At 41.3% G+C, this 20234-nt stretch overlaps 1 protein-coding gene across 6 annotated transcripts in view; it reads right to left on the reverse strand.

Moving 5' to 3' along the window:
- The window catches only part of PCNT (pericentrin), a 228556-nt gene that overhangs the window by 143730 nt on the left and 64592 nt on the right, over nt 1-20234 (reverse strand). For 3 of the 6 annotated variants that reach the window (XM_073306956.1, XM_073306953.2, XM_073306954.2), the window contains exons 7-16: nt 17061-19559; nt 16881-16973; nt 15473-15649; nt 13438-13693; nt 9186-9241; nt 8828-9002; nt 6061-6197; nt 5345-5456; nt 1924-2013; nt 185-449 (exon numbers count right to left, since the gene is read on the reverse strand). In XM_073306956.1, coding sequence (XP_073163057.1) covers nt 185-449; nt 1924-2013; nt 5345-5456; nt 6061-6197; nt 8828-9002; nt 9186-9241; nt 13438-13693; nt 15473-15649; nt 16881-16973; nt 17061-19559 — 3860 coding nt within the window. The remainder of the gene's footprint in view (nt 1-184; nt 450-1923; nt 2014-5344; nt 5457-6060; nt 6198-8827; nt 9003-9185; nt 9242-13437; nt 13694-15472; nt 15650-16880; nt 16974-17060; nt 19560-20234) is intronic. The other 3 variants (XM_073306955.2, XM_073306958.2, XM_073306957.2) reach the window with 2 other exon arrangements.

Below are 20234 nucleotides of genomic sequence, written 5' to 3' on the forward strand. Positions count from 1 at the left end.
AAACACTCCTGAATAACCATTTCAACAAGAAACTGTCTGCATCCATTACTAACTTCCATCCTGGGGTTTCTGACCTCCCACCACCAATCCAAATACACACACAAAGCCTAAAGTCTTTTCTAGGAAAGGAAAGTTGAGTGTGTTTTGTCACAGATGAGATTAAAGAAAAAAAAACAGTCATCACCTGATATCTAAAGGCTGATCTTGACTAATCTCTGACTCCAACAAAGAGTATTCCTTTAATTCTTGCAGCCTCTGATGCAGCAGAGTTAATTCTTCTCTGTAGTTTTCTTCAGCTGCCCCTAGTTTCTCTTCAAAGTAAATTCTCAGTTGTTCCAACTCAGTTTCATGTTCGCTTCTTCTCTGCTGCCGCTGCTGTTCAAAGTCTTGCTTTAAACGTTCTATTTCATCCACATGTGATGTGCGAGCCAGAAGCTGTTCTTTTAACTCTGAGTAGAAGATGGAACAGCAATACTTTTAACCTTGTTTTTAATCCCAAAAAAAAAAAAAAAAACCACCCACACACACACTTTGGACTCCACCATAGATCCTATGAAGATGAACCATATTTTGGATGGGGAGAAAAGCACAGAACCCAACAGGCAGCATCAGGAGTCATGCCTTCAAAGACATAATGCCAATGCCTCAACATTTTTTGGGAGGGTTAGCAGAGCAGGTCTTGCTACACCTTACACTGAGTACAAATTAAGGGGTGAGGGAGCAGAGAAAACATAGCCACGTCCCCATTTACCCCACTCTTAGGCCTCGTCTGCACCTAAAAGGTTAGACTGATCGAGTAACATCATTCAGGACTGAGAAAAAAATTGCACCATGGATGATGTAGTTAGGTCAACCTAACCCCAACTGTAGCTGCAGGTAGGTCAACAGAAGCATCTTCCATCGACCTATCTTCCTCCTCTCAAAAGGGAGAATTACCTACATTGACAGGAAAACCACTTCTGTCCCTTAGTAAGTGTCCACACTACAACGCTACAGGTGTGCACAGCAGCATTTGTGTTGCACACATACCACCAGTATTCCGCACCAAAAAATTAAAAATTCTGTGCCAAAAAAGTAAAAAATTCTGCACACATTTTAAAATTCTGCAAAGTTCTGCATATTTTGTCAAAACAAACACAATATAATCACACCATTTTCAATTATTGCTGACAAGTATTTTGAAATAAATTACCAAAATAATTAAAAATGGTCTGATTATATTATTATGTTACTATGTTATTTTGACAAATAAATATGCAGAACTTTGCAGAATTTTAAATTTTTAAATTTTTTGGTGCAGAATTCCCTCGAGAGAATCAGGGTTCTGTGTTGAGCAATCTGGGTGCAGGCAGCTTGGTGAGCGGTTCAGTTGCAAGGGGAATCTGGATGCACAGGGGTTCGGTGCGGGGTTCTGGGTGCCTGGAGAATTGGACTCTGCAGGGGAGACCAGATGAAGGTGGTTAGGATTCAGTGGGGGTTGGTAGGGTTGGGGGTGGGGTGCAGCAGATTGGGGCTCAGGGGGCTCTCAATGCAGGGGGTGAGGCTCAGCAGAGTGGAGGTTCGGGGGGGATTCTCGGTGTGTGGGTGGAGGGAGGGGTCATTGTAAGGGGAGCTGCTCCCCATCTGCCCAACCCACCCGCATCCAACTCCCACCGCTGAGCCAACTCCCTCCCTGCACCTGGAATCCCCACCCCACCAAGCCTCACCCCCCTTCACTCTGACCACCCCTGCCCTCCCGCGGTGCAGAGCTTCCTGAAGCCAGGAGAAGTTTCTGGGGGTTGATTTGACCCAGCCCCGGCTGCTCTGTGCAGGGAGAATTTAGTCTCTGTTGTCCTCCTCCCCCCACCCGGCCCCCCTGGCCCAGCCAGGACTAATGTCCCTGGCCCACCAGAACCTTCCCAGACCCTCCCCGCCATGATTTACCTCTCCCCCAGCTGCAAGAACAGAGGCATCTGACCTGCTGGGGAGGAGCACTGGTGCAGCGTCTCTTTGCTTCCCCACAGACACCATTTTCTATCGAAAGTAAAGACAATCTGTGTGGGGGCATTTGTCTGCTGCACCGTAGTGATGCAGAATTCCCCCAAGAGTACTCCAGAAACTACGCCTCTTGAAGTGAGTAAGCACTGCAGTCAGTCAGCCAGCCCGTCTCCCTTCCTTTGTGCTCTTCAATGCTGGGAATGGTTATGGAGAGGCAGTGTGACCTAGTGGATGGAGCACTGGACTGGGATTCAGGAGACCTGGGTTCTATTCCCAGCTCTGCACTAGCTCAGTGTGTGACCTTTGGTTAAGTCAATTTCCCTCTGTGTGCCGCTGTTTTCCCATCTGTAAAAGGGGGATAATGATTCTGATGACTTTTGCCAAGCATTTTTTGATCTACTGATGTCAAGCATTATATAAGAGCTAGGGATGATAATGATGCAGAGTCCTGCAATGGGGGTTGAACCCTGCACCTTCTAATGCTCCCATGCAGCAGGAATAAGAAGAATTACTGTAACTGCTTTGAACTAAATTGATTTACCCCAGAAACAGCCTTCCTAGCACAAACTACTTTGAAAAATGTAAATCCAACAATTAAACTTAAATATAATCTTGTCAAAGGACTTGCTTTGCTGATAGATTGGCAAAGTGTGGACAACCCCCCCCCCCCCCCGGATCATGTAAAAATGTTAGAATGCAATGGTTCTGTTGAGTACACAGTGGTCAGGATTCTGGTCACCTAGAAAGATAGGATAAACTGGCTTAACCCTTGTGAAGGATAACAGTCTTCAATCAATTACAGTTCTTGTAGGAAGCCAAGAGAATAGTAGATGAAGGAGACTCATAGGTTTCTGTATACATGAACTTTCAGAAGGGCTTTGTTGAAGTGCCTCACTAGCGGCTGTGATAACTAGGAACTGGTAAAGAGGTAGAAAACAAAAGGACAGATTAGTCGTGGGATGCATCATGGGTCAGTAGGAGGACCAACTAATTAGAAGAGGGAGCGAACATCAATGAGGCAAAGTTGCAGACAATTATTTACATTACTCAAGAACATAATTTCAGAGGGACCTACGAAAGCTAGATATCGGAAAACAGGGCTTATGGAATTCAGTATGTACTGGAAGGAATAATTAGAACTCTAACCAAATGCTGATGTATTCTAAAATACAGCTGTCTACTCAGGAAGAAAATATGGGTGCCCCTGTGGACAGCTCAATGTGCTGTGAGAGGGGGCCGGAAAAGGACTATCTGAGAAAAGAATACCAAGGGAGGAAAAATAACTTTTGAAGTGGTAATGAGAGTGGCCCATTTCAGGCAGCTGACAAGAAGGTGTGAGTAACAGTAGGTGGAAATTAGTATTGGGGAAATTAGGTTTAGGTTTTGTAATGACCCAACCTCTCCCAGTCTTTATTCAGGCCTAATTTGATGGTGTCCAGTTTGCAAATTAATTCCAATTCTGCAGTTTCACACTGGAGTCTGTTTCTGAAGTTTTTTTGTTGAAGAATTGCCACTTTTAGGTGTGTTATTGAGTGACCAGGAAGACTGAAGTGTTCTCCGACTGGTTTTTGAATGTTATGATTCCTGATGAGGTTCAATAAGGATAAGTGCAGGGTCCTACACTTAGGACGGAAGAACCCAATGCACCGCTACAGACTAGGGACCGAATGGCTAGGCAGCAGTTCTGCGGAAAAGGACCTAGGGGTGACAGTGGACGAGAAGCTGGATATGAGTCAGCAGTGTGCCCTTGTTGCCAAGAAGGCCAATGGCATTTTGGGATGTATAAGTAGGGGCATAGCGAGCAGATCGAGGGACGTGATCGTTCCCCTCTATTTGACATTGGTGAGGCCTCATCTGGAGTACTGTGTTCAGTTTTGGGCCGCACACTACAAGAACGATGTGGATAAATTGGAGAGAGTCCAGCGAAGGGCAACAAAAATGATTAGGGGACTGGAACACATGAGTTATGAGGAGAGGCTGAGGGAGCTGGGATTGTTTAGCCTGCAGAAGAGAAGAATGAGGGGGCATTTGATAGCTGCTTTCAACTACCTGAAAGGGGGTTCCAAAGAGGATGGCTCTAGACTGTTCTCAATGGTAGCAGATGACAGAACGAGGAGTAATGGTCTCAAGTTGCAGTGGGGGAGGTTTAGATTGGATATTAGGAAAAACTTTTTCACTAAGAGGGTGGTGAAACACTGGAATGCGTTACCTAGGGAGGTGGTAGAATCTCCTTCCTTAGAGGTTTTTAAGGTCAGGCTTGACAAAGCCCTGGCTGGGATGATTTAACTGGGAATTGGTCCTGCTTCGAGCGGGGGGTTGGACTAGATGACCTTCAGGGGTCCCTTCCAACCCTGATATTCTACGATTCTATGATGTCAGATTTGTGTCCATTTATTCTTTTGCGTAGAGACTGACTGGTTTGGCCAATGTAGATTGGGAGAACAAGGGGATTGTGGGGGCATTCCTCCTCCCTCCCAGTGGATCTTCTAGGAATGAAAGGACTAAGCATTAAAATGACCACCTGAATACTAGTGAATCCCTTTAATTTTAAGATGTAATTCCAGAATCCTTGTCCACCTCAATTCAAATCTACTAGAAAACACTATTTCAGCTTCAGAACTAATCTAACCTATGCCTTTGTTCAGATTTTAAAGGGGGCCAAGATCAGGGTAATGATAAACAGCCAAATGACAAGTATTATAGATGGGCAGTAGGGATTACTGCCATCAATATTTCGTGTTGATTTTGATCTTTAAAAACCCTCCACATATCGTACATAATACTAGTTTGTCATAACCATGTGTTCCTATTGCTGCTATCCTCTTCCTCCCTCACCTTCATTTGTTTGTTACACCACATTGCAGCTCATCTTAAATTTGATTTTAAGATTTAAGGGACATGGGCTGTATTTTACTACCTGTTTGTAAACTGTCAAACACTACGGGTCCTCTGGTTCCTAATGCAACATAGACAGGTAATAGCAGTGGCAGTGACAGTAGCAGTGATGACAGCTCAGCTGCAACTTCAACTTTGGCACAGATACCACCACACCATAATCTGATACAATACAATTGTAGGGCATCTCTGCCTTCATACTTCAGGACAAATTATAAACCAGCAGAACAGGACTGAAACTTTTCCCATAGGCATGGTATTGCCTACTTGAGCGTTTTAAACCTTATTCTGAAGCATCTGGTACTGACCAGAAACCGAATTAAATGGACCATTTGTCCAATCCTGTGTGACAACTCCTGCTGTATGCTCCTGTGACCGAATGCCTGTTCAATACGTTTTGTTAAAAATTGTTTCACCCGCAGTGTTGTTCTATGTGAGCTAAGGCAAGAACCGTAACGTGTTTCTACCATACCACTTAGCTCCTGTCGACTTGCTCGTGTGCTATCAAGCTGAGACCAAAGCTGTTTGATTTCTTCTTGTGATCGAGTTTTTAATTCTTCATATGTGGCCTGAAGTTTCTCCATCTACGAAAGATGCATTAAGAATTTGTTTGTTTTGTTGTGTTTTAATAGCTGCCTCTTTTCATGTCTTAGGAACAGTTCAGCTGCTCATGGGTGGAAATGCTATAGTACCAAGGCTTGTGGAGACACTGAAAGACCTAACTCCTCTACGAATATCCCTCTAATTGAGACAAATGAGGGAGCCACCTGTTTGTCATGCCACTTATGTCATGTCTTGTTCTCCACATTCATAGTCTCACCAAACAACTGAGAAAAATATAGGGATCAGTAACTGAAACTATATTAAATAAGAACTAAGGTAAAGATTTGATTAAATTGCAGGAAGTGCCACATTAGTAGATCTAGCGATGTGTTACACAGAGTTAAATCCAGCTTAAAAAAACCTGTGAATACTAATCTAATATTGATTTGGGCTTCATGCCCTTAATTTTGGTATAAAAAAAAAAACAAAAAAACAACTTACATCATGCTACATTTCCCCTTAAAAAAAATCTAAATGTTAAATACAGAAGAATGGCACACATTATTTAATAACACTTGTGGCTCCTAAATACTATGCCACTTACCTAATTCATACCAAACATTCAAAACAAAAAATCTTATTAACCTCCTGCCGCATCTCCTGTTCTCTTTCCTTGCTTTTCCTTTTCAGGTTTTCTAGACATTGGTCATGTTCCGTCTGCAGCTGTTCACATCGTTTTGGAATTGCCATCTGGTGTTCATTCTCCAGATTTTTACATTTCACTACAAAACAAAGTTAGTGCTGTTATATTATTAGATTAGACTTTTTTTTTTTTTTGGTGAACTACCTAATGCAACATCAGTTTTGTGACGAATTAAAGCACAAAACAATGAATCCAGGCCAACAAGCTAATAGGTTAGCTAACTGTAAGTTTAAGGCACTCTCTATCTAGGTTAATAACTGAAAGGTCCGTTACAACCTTGTGAAAGGAACCAACTGGTGAGCTCAGTACAGGCACTTATACCACAGTAATCAGCACGCTAAGAACTTTAACAGTAAAGAAATGCAGCAGGTGGAAACTTGGTATTTCCACACAGAGCCTTATGGTCCACTGTGTGCAATGCCATCAACAGGTGGTGAGGTCCTCAGGGAGGACACCAGAGGTGGCTACCTGAAGATGAAACATATGTAAGAGACAATGCCATAATAAACAGCAGCAGCCTTAAATGCACAGGGAACACATTTCTCCAGAGAACCTCCCATTCACAATGTTGCTGGCAGCCAGGACTCGAAAGGCAAGGAGAAATAGTTGGCCATGGGACGGGAAAGCACTTCTGCTACCAACGTAAACAGTTGCAGAAAAAGGAAGGGAGATAAGGACAGATGCACTCACCTCAAACAGAAAGGAGCACTTGAAAGATTCAGGGCAGCTGGAGTACTCCCACCATCTAAGTGAGCTCTCCCTAAGCAAAATGGACCTGCCACCTGCTTCTCCTCAACAGACCTTTGCTCTGCCACAGAGAGGAAACTCTGCCTGCAAGTCACTCCCATCCAGCCACAATGCAGTAACAGAAATGATTCTGTCACATACAGATAGCTGGACTCTGCACTCTGGGGGAACAAGTAAAGGATCAACAGGAGACTGGATAGGAAGAAACTCATAGGCGACTTCCTTCACAGCAGCCAGAGGACTGCTAGCAGGATAGCAAAAGTATCCAATGCTATACATGCGTAACAGGATGGAACTTATATCTCAGGGCTGGTGTTGCTGCATGCCAGCCGGCACAAAGTTCCCCATTGCCAGTTACCCTGAAGCCAGCTTTCCATTTATTTGCAATAGTTGCCATTTCCCCTGCCTCTCACGTATTAGGTACCTCAGAGGACATATGGCTCCCAAACCAACTGGCCAGCTCTCCCTGCTTCACCTCATGTAAGCACAGTGCAGGAGGTACTGGGTGCCAAGTTCTCCACAGGATAAATTCTTTGTACTCCTCAGGCTGCTGCTATATAAGGCAGTGGGCCTATTATATTCTCGGAAGGCACCAGCCTCTGATGCTGCTGCCAGCTATGCCTCCTGCTGATAGAATTCTCCAAAGGCAAGGGCTTCAGGAGCCACTCACACTCACATTTCAGACTCCTAAAAGCAACAAAAATTTTCACACATGTGGTCATTTATTCATCCTGGCCCTCACTTTTCTGAGTAATGAGGCTTTCAGTTACTCTGCTGTTTAAGGAAGGTAACTTTTGAGACAATTATTTTAAAGAATTGCCAAAATCTATCATACATCCATATTGTTAAGATCCAAACAGGAGTCTGGCTGTTCAGAATACTATCTGGAAATCTTTAAATCAGGCAAAACACTCACTGAAATTAGTGGAAGTTTTGCCTAATTAAGAGACTCACAGACTATCATAGACTTTAATGTCAGAAGGAACCATCATGATCATCTAGTCCAGGGGTTCTCAAACTTCACTGCAACCCCCATCTGACAACAAAAATTATGACACGACCCCAAGAGGGTGGACGACAGCCTGAGTTCACCTGAGCTCCGCCACCCTGGACAGGGGGGTCAAAGCCCAAGCCCAAGGGCTTCAGCCTCAGGCAGGGGGGTCTGTAACCTGAGCCCTGCCACCCAGGGCTGAAGCTCTCGGGCTTCAGCTTCAGCCCCAGGTAGTGGGGCTTGGGTTTCAGCTTTGGTCCCAAGCCCCAGCAAGTCTAAGCCAACCCTGGCAACCCCATTAAAATGGGATCGCAACCCACTTTGTGGTCCCAACCCACAGTTTGAGAACGGCTACTCTAGTCTGACCTGTTGCACCTCACAGGCCATAGAACCTCAATCACCCACTCCTGTAATAGACCCATAATCTCTGGCTGAATTTCTGAAGTCCTCAAATTTTGATTTAAGGACTTCTAACTATAGAGAATCTGCAATTTACTCTAAATCAAAACCACAAATGACTCGTGCCCCACGCTGAAGGATTCGGCCCTCAATTGACAGCAAAATTGTAGCTTGCAGTCTTGTTGTAGCTATGTTGGTCCCAGGATGAGAGAGACACAATGTGGGTGAGATATCTTTTATTGGACAAACTTCTACAAATTGTAGGCACTTGCATTTTCTGATATTTGTGGGGAAAATGCATTCTGGGTTTTCACCTTAAGTTTGCTACAATTACAACTACACATTAATATAAAGACTGATAAGCTACATTGGCTAAAGTAGTCACTTTGTAATTGCTAATTTCTGAACAATTATGCATCATTGGCATGGTTCTAACTGCAAATGTTAAAATTGAAAAATTATTGCTGTTTTATATGCACTGTACAACTCCTAAAGTTACTCTAGCCAGCTTTGAATCCCTCACGATAAATATCTTACAACAAAGCTAATACTTTCCAAAACATAACACTTACTTTCCGCCTGCTCTTTTTTAAGAGATAGACTCTTCAGCTCTTCTTTAACTCTTTCTAGTTCCAATTTCAGAGTTTTCTGCAGTTCACCCATTTCAGTCTGATGTTTTTCAGATAGCTCCTCACGGATGTTTTTTAAACATGTTTCGGTCTTCAGTGCACAGTCTCCTTTAAGAGTCTAACAGAACAGGATAGGTGCATTAGTAAAGCAGTTAAGAGTAATATTTTACTGCTTCTTTTTATTTTATATTGCATTTATTTGCCCTTTCAAAAATGTTATAATAGAAAAGGGAAGAGATCATGGCAGCTTTGATTTACAGTACAGTTTTATCTTGTCCAGTATACAGTATGGAACTTATACCTCCAGGGTCTGGATGTGTTTCTTTTCCATTTCCAATTCTATTTTCTTCCTCTCATCTGCAAAATAAAATTCTGTTTACTAAACAAACTAGTAAGAAACAATTGGGTCTAATGACATTTTAAAATATGGAAAGACCTACTTTATTTTAAACATCACATTCAAGGCTTGAATTAGGAGGCACATAGCAGTATGATGTACCACCACCTCTCTCGCGACTGCTCTCTTATATGCCAGAGTGTCAGCTCTTATTTTACAGGAATAAGTGTCTAGCTTGTTTCAGTTGCAAAGAAAACCATGGAGATGTAAATTTAGTGCAACTGGTCCAGCAATGTTTGCCCAAGTCCGCAGAGAGCATGACACCATTAGAGAGGTGTAAAGTGCCCCATTCATTTACGTAGTGTTAACTTAGATGCCCAATAATAACATTTCAGATGCCAACTTTGTTAACTACTTCACTGTGCAAAGAATGCAAGAAAGAGGCGGAAGAATCATATTGCTAAATTCTGCACAAATTTACTGGAAGTGGCATCTTATTTTAACCAGAGGGGGGTGGGCTTGGGAGTGTAATCCCATTTATATGTTCCTAATCAAAAAGGAGCTCAGCAGAGGACACAGATATATGTAAACTTCACTTGGGGGGAGGGGCAGCCCAAGGAGTTCAAAGAACATTCATGATCATATTTTGAATGGCTACATGATGCAGTGCAAGAGGCAGACTGAGGTCTTAAGTGGACAGAGCTTATTTTGCCAGCAGAACTTGGGAGAGAACACTTATTGTCCCCCCTCAGTTCTACCCCTGATCAAAATAATATTTCAAGCTTCTACTCACATGTCATTAGCCTAAAAAACAAGCAGCATGTGTGTGGAAGGGAAATGGAAACATTCTTCATCTTCCTTTTACTATCTAGCAGCCAGAGCCACAACATAGCTAACAGGAGTACTTGTGGCACCTTAGAGACTAACCAATTTATTTGACCATAAGCTTTCGTGAGCTACAAGTGAGCTGTAGCTCACGAAAGCTTATGCTCAAATAAATTGGTTAGTCTCTAAGGTGCCACAAGGACTCCTTTTCTTTTTGCGAATACAGACTAACACGGCTGTTACTCTGATACATAGCTAACGTTTCCATCACAAATTTGATTTCAACCCTTGCGCCCGCCACCTCCCCCTCTGAAATTGTAGTGTATAAAAATGTGCTGAGAGATTTTTTTCTAGCAAATTCTAAGTAAATCTGGAACACTTTATCTAATTTATCACATAATTGAATTTTTAAAATAGAGTTCAGAGTCTTAAAAATCTAAAAAAAAGAGAAATAGTTTACTGAACTCATCTAGTAGAGATCTAGTGCATAGGACCAAAGTTTAATTGATAAAACCAATTTAAAGAGCTATATACATTTTAAATATCATTATCAGAATGGGTCAGTGGAAGTTGCAAAGCTAATTTCGGCTCATCAGTAGCTCCAGAGACAGGAGCAGAAGCTGGAGGCAGCAAATAGTGAGAAAAAGTACCTCACTTTCAGAGTCTCCGACACAGAGCATGGGGGACGAACGATGATGCTATTTTTTTGGATCACTACCTGAAGGCCGCTTTTCCCCCAAGCTCTCTCTACCCCCTCCTCCCAACCACATCCCATTCCTCAGCTCTTTGCATAGCATCTCCTACAGTCTAAAGGAAAAGAGGGAGAGAAACTGGAGAAAGCAGAGGGCTTGAAGGGAGGATACTGGATGATTTTCCCTTCCCTCCTTCATGCTGGCCTCCTGAAGTCTCCAGCAAGTGAGACCCAACAGCAAACCTGAAGAGGATTGTCAGCATCCTTTCACCACCACTTTCAGCAGTCTTAGCATCAAAGGCTGAGGAACAAGCTTAGGCTTGTTAAAGATTAAAAAAAAGAGTCCTAAGGCTCAGCAGCTGACCACCACTAGTCTCGTAAGCTTCACATGGGGATGGGAGTCCTAGCAAGCAGCTACGGCCAAAAGAGGCACTTCTCAGCAGAACTACCCTAAGACACACTGGGGGGGGGAGGGGGGGCGCGGGGTGAGAGTGAGAGACATGTTATGCAAACTTTTCCTAAAGAAGAAATCAATATTTCTCTCACTCTGCCCAATGAAGACACACTTGTCCTCAAACAAGTCTCCTGCATCATCTATACCCAAAAAACAGTTGAGGACAGGACATAGACTTCAATCCTGACACAGTGAAATTCCACAATGCAGAAGTGTCCCTTCACCATAAGCATAAGGGACCACTTCATTGAACTGAGAGAGAAAGAAATCAGCTTCCTCAATATTCTCTGATGGCACCTGTAGGCCTCAGCTGTTTCCACGAATTGAGACAGCTGCCTATTGGCTCTCAAACAAATTGTCATTGTCGTTCAAAGAAGGCAATGACTTGCTCAAGGAGTTATCACCTGTGTCAAGAAACACCAGAGTGGCATGTAGAAGCACAAAGAGCAAAACCTAATGCAATTTCAGCAATTCCAAGTCTAGCTGATTATCTCGATGGTGTTGAAACAGTCCTGTAGAATCTTTTACCAAACCTATGCCACCAAGGGTGGTACTGATACAGATTCGTAACTCATCTGGGACTCTTGACTCTGGCTCTCCAGCTGAAGCTTTCAGTACCTTCCAGGTAGACTTCTCACTTAATTTCCAGGTATTGGGAGGTGAAGCCAGGAGAATTTTCAGGTACTTGCTCCAAAAAAAACAACAATGAACCTTGTGCTGACTCAATGTAAGGCAAAAGCTTATGGGGTACAACTGGTAACAGCAGCTGGCACCAACCAAAGTCTGATCCAGAGCAAAGCATACGAGTTGAAATTCAAAGTCAAAGATGGCCTGCTAAACCTAGGGTTGTGATTTCAATCCTTGACGGGGCCATTTAGGGATCTGGGGGAAAAATTGGGGATTGGTCCTGCTTTGAGCAGGGGGTTGGACTAGATGACCTCCTGAGGTCCCTTCCAACCCTGATATTCTATGATTCTATGATTCTACACAGATAATCCTAATACTAAGCATCAGAACACCAAGAGTTTCAGAAGTAAATATTGAAGAGGACAGATGACTGAAGAACCAGTTGTTTAAAAGTATATTTCTGGGAGAATAAAGGTTGACAAGATGACAAAATGTGATGCAGCGATCTAGGAGGTCGTCTTCTCTGAAGATGTTTAGAAAGAAAGAAACTGCTGATTGACTGGAACACCAGTCTATAGGGATGACATAAGATGATCATGCTGGAACCAATGAGTTTAGAAACCTGAGTTTGGAGAAGGCCTTCAACCTACGAATGGGCAACTATCACAGCTATAAGAAAAGGAGTACTTGTGGCACCTTAGAGACTAACCAATTTATTTGAGCATGAGCTTTCGTTAGCTACAGCTCACTTCATCGGATGCATTTCGTGGAAACTGCAGCAGACTTTATATACACACAGAGTATAAGTCTGCTGCAGTTTCCACAATATCCATCCGATGAAGTGAGCTGTAGCTCACGAAAGCTCATGCTCAAATAAATTGGTTAGTCTCTAAGGTGCCACAAGTCCTCCTTTTCTTTTTGCGAATACAGACTAACACGGCTGTTACTCTGAAACCTATCACAGCTATATCTTTCAGAGTAGCAGCCGTGTTAGCCTGTATTCGCAAAAAGAAAAGGAGGACTTGTGGCACCTTAGAGACTAAGTAGAGTGGAAATCTATAAATTGGTTAGTCTCTAAGGTGCCACTAGCTATATCTTTGGAGATCAAGTCATTCTCTCTTGCAAAGGGCTTTATAACTGAGGCAGGCCTAAATCCCTTGAACATATAATGCCTAACTCTGTTCCTACTGCAGTCAATGCCAGTTTTCACAGATTTCAACAGGGACAAGGACAGGCCATAGGACAGACAAAAAGAGGCTATGTTTACACTATGGGGAATATAGTGGTCCAGCTACGGGACTGTAGCTCCACTGTCATAGCCCCATAGTGTAGATGCAGAAATGAGGTTTTTGTGTAGCTGTAAGAACACTACCTTCCTAACTGACAGTAGCTGTGTCGATCATTCTTCAAGTCAACCTGGCTGCATCTACAACAGGGGTAAGGTTGGCATAGCTATGATGCTCAGGTGTGTGGATTTTTCACATCCCTGAGCTTCATAGTAATGCCAACGTAAATTTTAAGTGTAGATCAGGCCTGAGAATCTCCCCATCAGAAATTGTGTGGCAATCAAATGCTCAGCAGTTGCATGATCAGCCCCCTAAGTTCCAAGTTCATAATACCTAGTTCTTGTTGATATTTCAGTGCAATTTCTTCTTTTTCCTTCAGATTTTGTTCTTTAATATGCTCCAACTCAAACTGATGTCGGCTCTGTAGAATTGCTACTTCCTGAGCACGCTTATCATTGAGCATCTCCCGTAACTCCACAAGAGCAGTTTCCTTCTCTTTTCTCAAGTTAGACTGCATCAACTCCAGCTGGGATGTGTGCATATTAGACAGACTTAGTCGTAAACCTTCCAACTCGAGATTGTGCAGTGTCTATAGTGGGAAGGGGAAAAACATGGTTTAAGTGAAATATATTACCATTTTTCTATACCAGTTTCAATTATATACACACCTCTATATTTATTGCTAGTCTGTTATTTTCATATAAAACATATTTATGGCTGGAAGTGGAATAGCAGAAAAACTAGATTCTAGTTCTGATCTAGCTTGCAGAAGCTTTTTATTAATGAGTACAGTCTTTACTATCTCTCCTTCCGGTAGTAAAGTCTGTTTGATATTGTATCCAAACTGTTTGCATTTTCCTCCTCTTAAGTTTATCTACTGATAGAGCATGCCTGCCAGCAACCTGCCTCCCTGCAGCATCTTCAGAAAGTTATGATATGTGAAAAGGAAATTGCAAAAATACACATTATTATCGTCTATAGCATTGCTGCAAATTTCCACTTTTATCCTTTGAGTCCATCACAGTGCATCATAACTCACAAAGCTGTCACTGGCTATCATTTGATATTACAGTAGAGTGAATGACCAATATCTGAAGTGTTGAAATAGAAACAATGATGTAAATATACATTACTCTTGTGCTGCTCACCGATTCAGTTCTGAACTATCAGTTAGCAGTAGGAGCAACTAAGCTTTACAACGGATTATAAAGTTTCCATTCTACATATATACAAATACATATAGCCAATATTTAGAGATTAGACAAAAAATAATTGTATCCTATGTATTTCTAGAATGAATGGGTGTTTTAAAATGGATTAAATATTTAGAGAGAAGGGAATTTAGGCCCTCAACCTGCCAAACAACATAAATGGGGCTACTCACATACGTATAATTATATTTGCATGTAACAGCTTGCAAGATCAGGGCCTCCACTTGTAAATTCAAGTAATGTTACAATCTTATCTGATACAGCGTCAATAAATATGTAGCAATTAAAAGGTCCATGGACTCTTTAGAGGGATATTTGGAGTATTTTTTAATATTTAAATTCAGAGCTTACCTAGTGTGAACTCAATAACAAACTGTAAAACCCATGACAAGGGATGTGACACTCTGACAAAAATGCAATGTGTATACTGAGTGTAGTAAAGTTGTGTGATGGATTACCTTCATGCGATTCATAAGACCACGATGAAGCAAGACTAAGTTTCAGTTTGATTTTCCGCCATACTTTACAATTCCCAATACTGCAGCACATACAACTGCTATTCCATATTTCTAGGGGTCTAGTAACACTAGACAAAGGAGTACTTGTGGCACCTTAGAGACTAACCTTAGAGACTCTAAGGTGCCACAAGTACTCCTTTTCTTTTTGCGAATACAGACTAACACGGCTGTTCCTCTGAAACTAGACAAAGGGTAAAACATTACCTTGCAATAGAACTTTTTTCCTTTGCATGTTAGGTTTGCACAAAAATGCATATCTAGTGATTAGAACACCAAAAAAGCATATTAGGCTCTTATTCTTTGCCTGCCTCTCTCCATTCTGGGAAGTTACTGCAGATCCTTATTTATATTTATGAAGATACGCAAGCTTCTTCCCTTCACAAATTTTGTCAATTTTCTAAAGAATAAGTGGTAAGGTTGAGGACATTGGAGACCCTTCCATAGCAGGTGGTATCTGCACTCCTTTTAGCGTAACACTCCCTACTGATTCTTCAAATGTAGTCTTTACAATAACACAAGGCATTCCTCCAAAGACTGCTTATTTTGTTAGAAAAGAGGCTCCTCTTTGCAAGCGAATTAACTGTAAATTGTGAAAGCTAGGAAATTTGCCTAAATAATTACTGTGTATACATACTGTACCTGTGACTGGAGCTGAGCATGCTGCATCTCTGTTTTATGTGTACCTTCCATTTGTTGCTGAAGTTCATCCAACAGTTGCTGCTGTTTCTTAATTAGTTCCGCACGTAGTTCTTTCATTTCATCTTCATGTTTAATAATTAGTTCAGCAATTTCACGATCATGTTCTCGTTCATGAACCTGGAGAGAAGAACACGGTGATGCTCTGTACCTCGGGGGAACACCCTACACCCCCAGGTTCATCTTTATAAAATGATTGTGTGGTATGCAATGCAAAGTTTGTCATGTTGAGTGTCTTCAGAGGCTCATGATGCACTACTGAGCACTCTTGTTACAGTAATATTATAGGTTATAATTTCATGTATGTAATTAGGAGGCTGAAAACGTATCCACATGGCTCAAAACAAGCCCAGGCAAAATCTCTCCAAGAGCAGAGACACAGTTCACACCTCATCAGAGCAGGTATGGGACAAACCCAGCCCAGCCTCACAGGAACAAAGGATGCTAGCCTAGGCAGCAACAGAAGAATCTGTTAGACTCTCGAGGGAGTCACCCCCCTGCCTTTGGTCAGTTTGGAACTGCGATGAGGTAAAGCTCACCTGACTGTGAAGGGGCGGGGGGGACTGATCAAAGGGTAGAGCCTGGCTGAAGAGCAACCAGCCAGCCTGGGTTAGAAGTATCTAAGTTTGTAAGGACATTGAAAGTGTTAAGATCAACTTAGAATGCGTTTTGCTTTTATTTCATTTGACCAAATCTGACTTATGTTTTGACTTATAATCACTTAAAATCTATCTTTATAGTTAATAAATATATTTGTTTATTCTACCTGAAGCAGTGCGTTTGATTTGAAGTGTGTTAGAGGCTCCCCTTGGGATAACAGGCCTGATACATATCAATTTCTTTGTTAAATTGACAAACTCATAGAAGCTTGCAACGTCCAGCGAGCATAACTGGACAATGCAAGACGGAGGTTCCTAGGGTTGTGTCTGGGACTGGAGGTATTGGCTAGTATCATTCAGTTGCACAATCCAAGGAGTAGCTTACATGCCAGAGGCTGTGTGTGAACAGCCCAGGAGTGGGGGTTCTCACAGCAGAGCAGGGTAAGGCTGGCTCCCAGAGTCAAGGATTGGAGTGACCTAGCAGATCACCAGTCCGGATAAAACCAGAGGGGAACGTCACGAACAGCACAGAATTTTTAATGCATTGTGGACATTTTACACTTTTGTCCTTCCAGCATTAACAAGCCATTAGGACAGTAGTCTCAAAGTCAACAAAACTATCTATACTCTTGCAAAAACCCAACTGATTTTCCGCCTCTGAAGAAATCATTTCATTTTGACTGAATACAACTGGACATGCAGCATCTTTAAAAAAAATAAATAAATAAATAAAAAGCCTGTTACAAAAATACCTTTTTAATTAATCCAATCTGTTCTTTTCGTTCCGCCTCCAAGTTCTGCTGTTTTTCCACCTTCTCTTTTATTTCTGCATTTAACTCTTCTATCTGAAAAGAATGATGACATTTTTTGAAACTACCATTTACCAAGCATTCAGAAATACAAATCCTTGTGTCATTATCAGAGCTACCTACCTCTTCCTGGTGTACCAGATTCATTTTTCTTGTTTCACAAAGATGCTGAGATTCCGTTTTACTAATTTCCTCTTCATAATGTCTCCTCATCTCAGACTGTACCTCCTGTATGGCTTGTGCAGATTTCTGCACAGTTTCCTGAAGGTGATTCTCCAATTCCACCTGAACCTTCTTCAAATGAGCCACTTCCTCAGTCAGTTTGTTTTCTTTCTCAGTGTATTCCATTTTTTTGGCCTGCATTTCAATGTTAAGTTTCTGGAGTTCCAAGTTACTGGATTTCAATTTCTCCTCAAATTCCACTCTTTCACACTCCAGTGCTTTTTCAAAGTTTTTCGTTTTCATATTCAGATCGTGTATATTTTTTTCAAGATTCTTTTCCAGAGCTTTTTCTGCTTTTATTAGATTCTGCTCTACAGCACACAATCTTTCTTGTAAGGTTATATTCTCCTTAAGTGTGAGTGTTAAACTTTGTTCTTTATTATTGATTTCAGCTTTGAGAGCCTCCTGTTCTTTCAGTAATGTCTCTTCTAATATGGTTTTCTGACCAAGAAGTTCGGCCATAGTCTGGTTTTTGGCCTTCTGGGCATCAAGCTGGGCTTGCATTTGATCCCTTTGGCTTTGCAAAGCAGCTAGTTGACGTCCAAAAAGGGACTGTACCTCACTCGTTACTGAATCAGAGGCAGTTTTCTGCTCTTGAACTTCTTTTACTAATTGCTCCTGAGCCCTCAATTGCATCATCAATGTTTCTCTTTCCTGCTTGAAGTCCTTTATCATCTCCTGCCAAGTATGTGACTTTGAAGCCTTTATTCCAAGCCCTAATTCTTCAATACAAACTGTTAGATCTCTGTCTTCACCCTGCTTTTCCAGGAAGTTTATTTTGTTTTCAAGCTCTTTCTCCTTCTTTTCTTTTTGATCAAGTTCTTCTTCACAACGAACCCGTGCTTCTCGCTCCTTATTCAGTTCTAAATGTGTAATGGAAAGTTCAGCTGTTGCTTTTTCCCATTTTTCAAGAGCTTCTTGGGTCTCCTGATAGGATTTGTTCAGTGCTGACTCTTTTTCACTGAGCTCCTTAAATAGCTTAACACATCGCTCCATCAAGCCAGCTCTCTCTTCATCCTTCACCTCCTTACAGTCACTCACTTCACTTTGCAGCAAGGAGTCACCTGACAAATATGAAGCAAAAGCCTCAGCTTCCAGCTCAGTTTCATCAGAAGTCCCTTGCAGTACACTGCTAACGCACTTTTGTTCATCAGGGCTAAACATTAACTTATCTGCTGTAGAGTCCAGGTTGGATTCTAAAATGATGTTACTATCTAGCACAAATCTATCCTCTTCAGTATCAAGAAGTTCAGAATTGTCTGATATGTATGACTGCTCCTGTCTCTCAGTGGAGACAAGATATTTCGTTAATATGTCAGCATCTTCTATGAAAGATCCTAGTTCTACCATATTTTCTTCAGACGTGTTATCGGCTTCATAACTTTTATGGTCCTTCGCTGCTTTGACCTTCTTTAGATTTTTCTTTGTGTCTTCTAATTCAGCTTTAAAAGAGTCCACTCGCAAGCCATGTTGGAACTCTAGTTCTTCACGAACTAACTGTATTTCACCTTCATGCTGGCATAATTTATTCTGCATCTTCTCAAGCTCTGCTTTCTGTGATGCTGACACCTCCTGTAACAATTTTTCCTCCTGCTCTAACTTTTTTAGCTTCAAATTATAGACAGTTATTTCTTCATCGTGCTTATGCTTTAAATCTTTGTTATTTTTTGTCTCAAGGAGCAGCTTTTCACTTAATTCTTGGATGAAGGAGTTGAGCTTTTGGATCTCATCATTCAAATATTCCTTTTCTTGTTTAGATTCCTGTGCTTCCTTAGCCTGTTTTTCTGCATTAGTAAGCTGTAATTTGAGGTCTTCTACTAAATCCTTATACCTCAGCTCAATCTCAGACCTCTCTCTCTGAAAATCCTCCATTTGATTTTTAAGTTGCTTGCACAAGTTTTCTCTATGAATTTCAGACTCATGCAGTTTATTATTTAAATCAATAATTATTGCATTTAAATTCTGAAAATCTTCATCAGAATTCAAAGCAGAGAGTTCTCTTTTTATCTGCTCATGTTCATTTTTATATTTTTTATTAATCTCTTCTTCACAATCCTCCTTAACTCTTACTATCTCTTTTCTGTAACACTCTTCCAAACCAGTCCTCAAATCTTGCAACTGTCTACAAATATCCCTTTTGTGATTTGCTTTCAATTCTTCAATATATTCCTGTTCTTTCATCTTGGCTGAAGCAATTTCATTTTTTAACTCCATTATCTCTGTGTCCCGGAGAGAAAGTGTGTGTTGTAGGAGAGATAAATTAGACCTTTCTGATGTCACTATATCTTGAAGACCTTTAATTGTTTCTTCTTTGTCTCCTATATCGTTGTACATCTGTTGCATTGTATTATTCAGATTCTCTTCCTTCTGTGCAAGCAGACTCTCTTTATCTTTGGTATTCTTAAAAATAAAATATTACACATGAACTAAACACCCTGCTATTTCCATTTCTTTGAAAATTCCAGTTTAACATTCTCCTCCCTTCCCTTCCACAAGAATTTTTTTTCCCCTTAAGTGGAGGGCTTGCTGATTTGTCTATGCCAAGGAGAAAGCTCACCCTTGAGAGTATGAGGACTTACACCATTGATTTATGGTGTGTTTAAAGGAAATGTGTCCACTTTTAAACTATATTTTAAAATCACAATTCCACAGTATTAGGATGAATGCATATTAGTGACTGTGGTTCCACAGTACACTAACTTTTAAAAACAGATTTTTTTCTCAATGTCACGACAGGCAAGTGTGAACATTGCACAGGTGTTTTAACTGTGCATCATCATATCTCATCATATTTGGGTTTCTTGTATGACCTCAGTTGAATTTCTTGGTTTAGAATGCTTATTTGGGGGGTATTTACAACATTCTTGTAATTCTCTCCTGACCCCCAAGTCACTGATGTGTATTCTCAGCCTTCAATGCAATTTAAGGGTTTTTATTCAGGAATTCCCTTGCATTTTAAATTAACATTTTCACTCATGAACACTAAATAAGAAACCCAAAGAGACTGCTACTCGTGATACTTCTAATCACTTGAACGTGGTTAGTATTTTTTAACTTTTAGGGCCAGATTCACCA

The sequence above is a fragment of the Lepidochelys kempii genome, chromosome 11 (genome assembly GCF_965140285.1).
Source record: "Lepidochelys kempii isolate rLepKem1 chromosome 11, rLepKem1.hap1, whole genome shotgun sequence".
Lineage (NCBI taxonomy): Eukaryota > Metazoa > Chordata > Testudines > Cheloniidae > Lepidochelys > Lepidochelys kempii.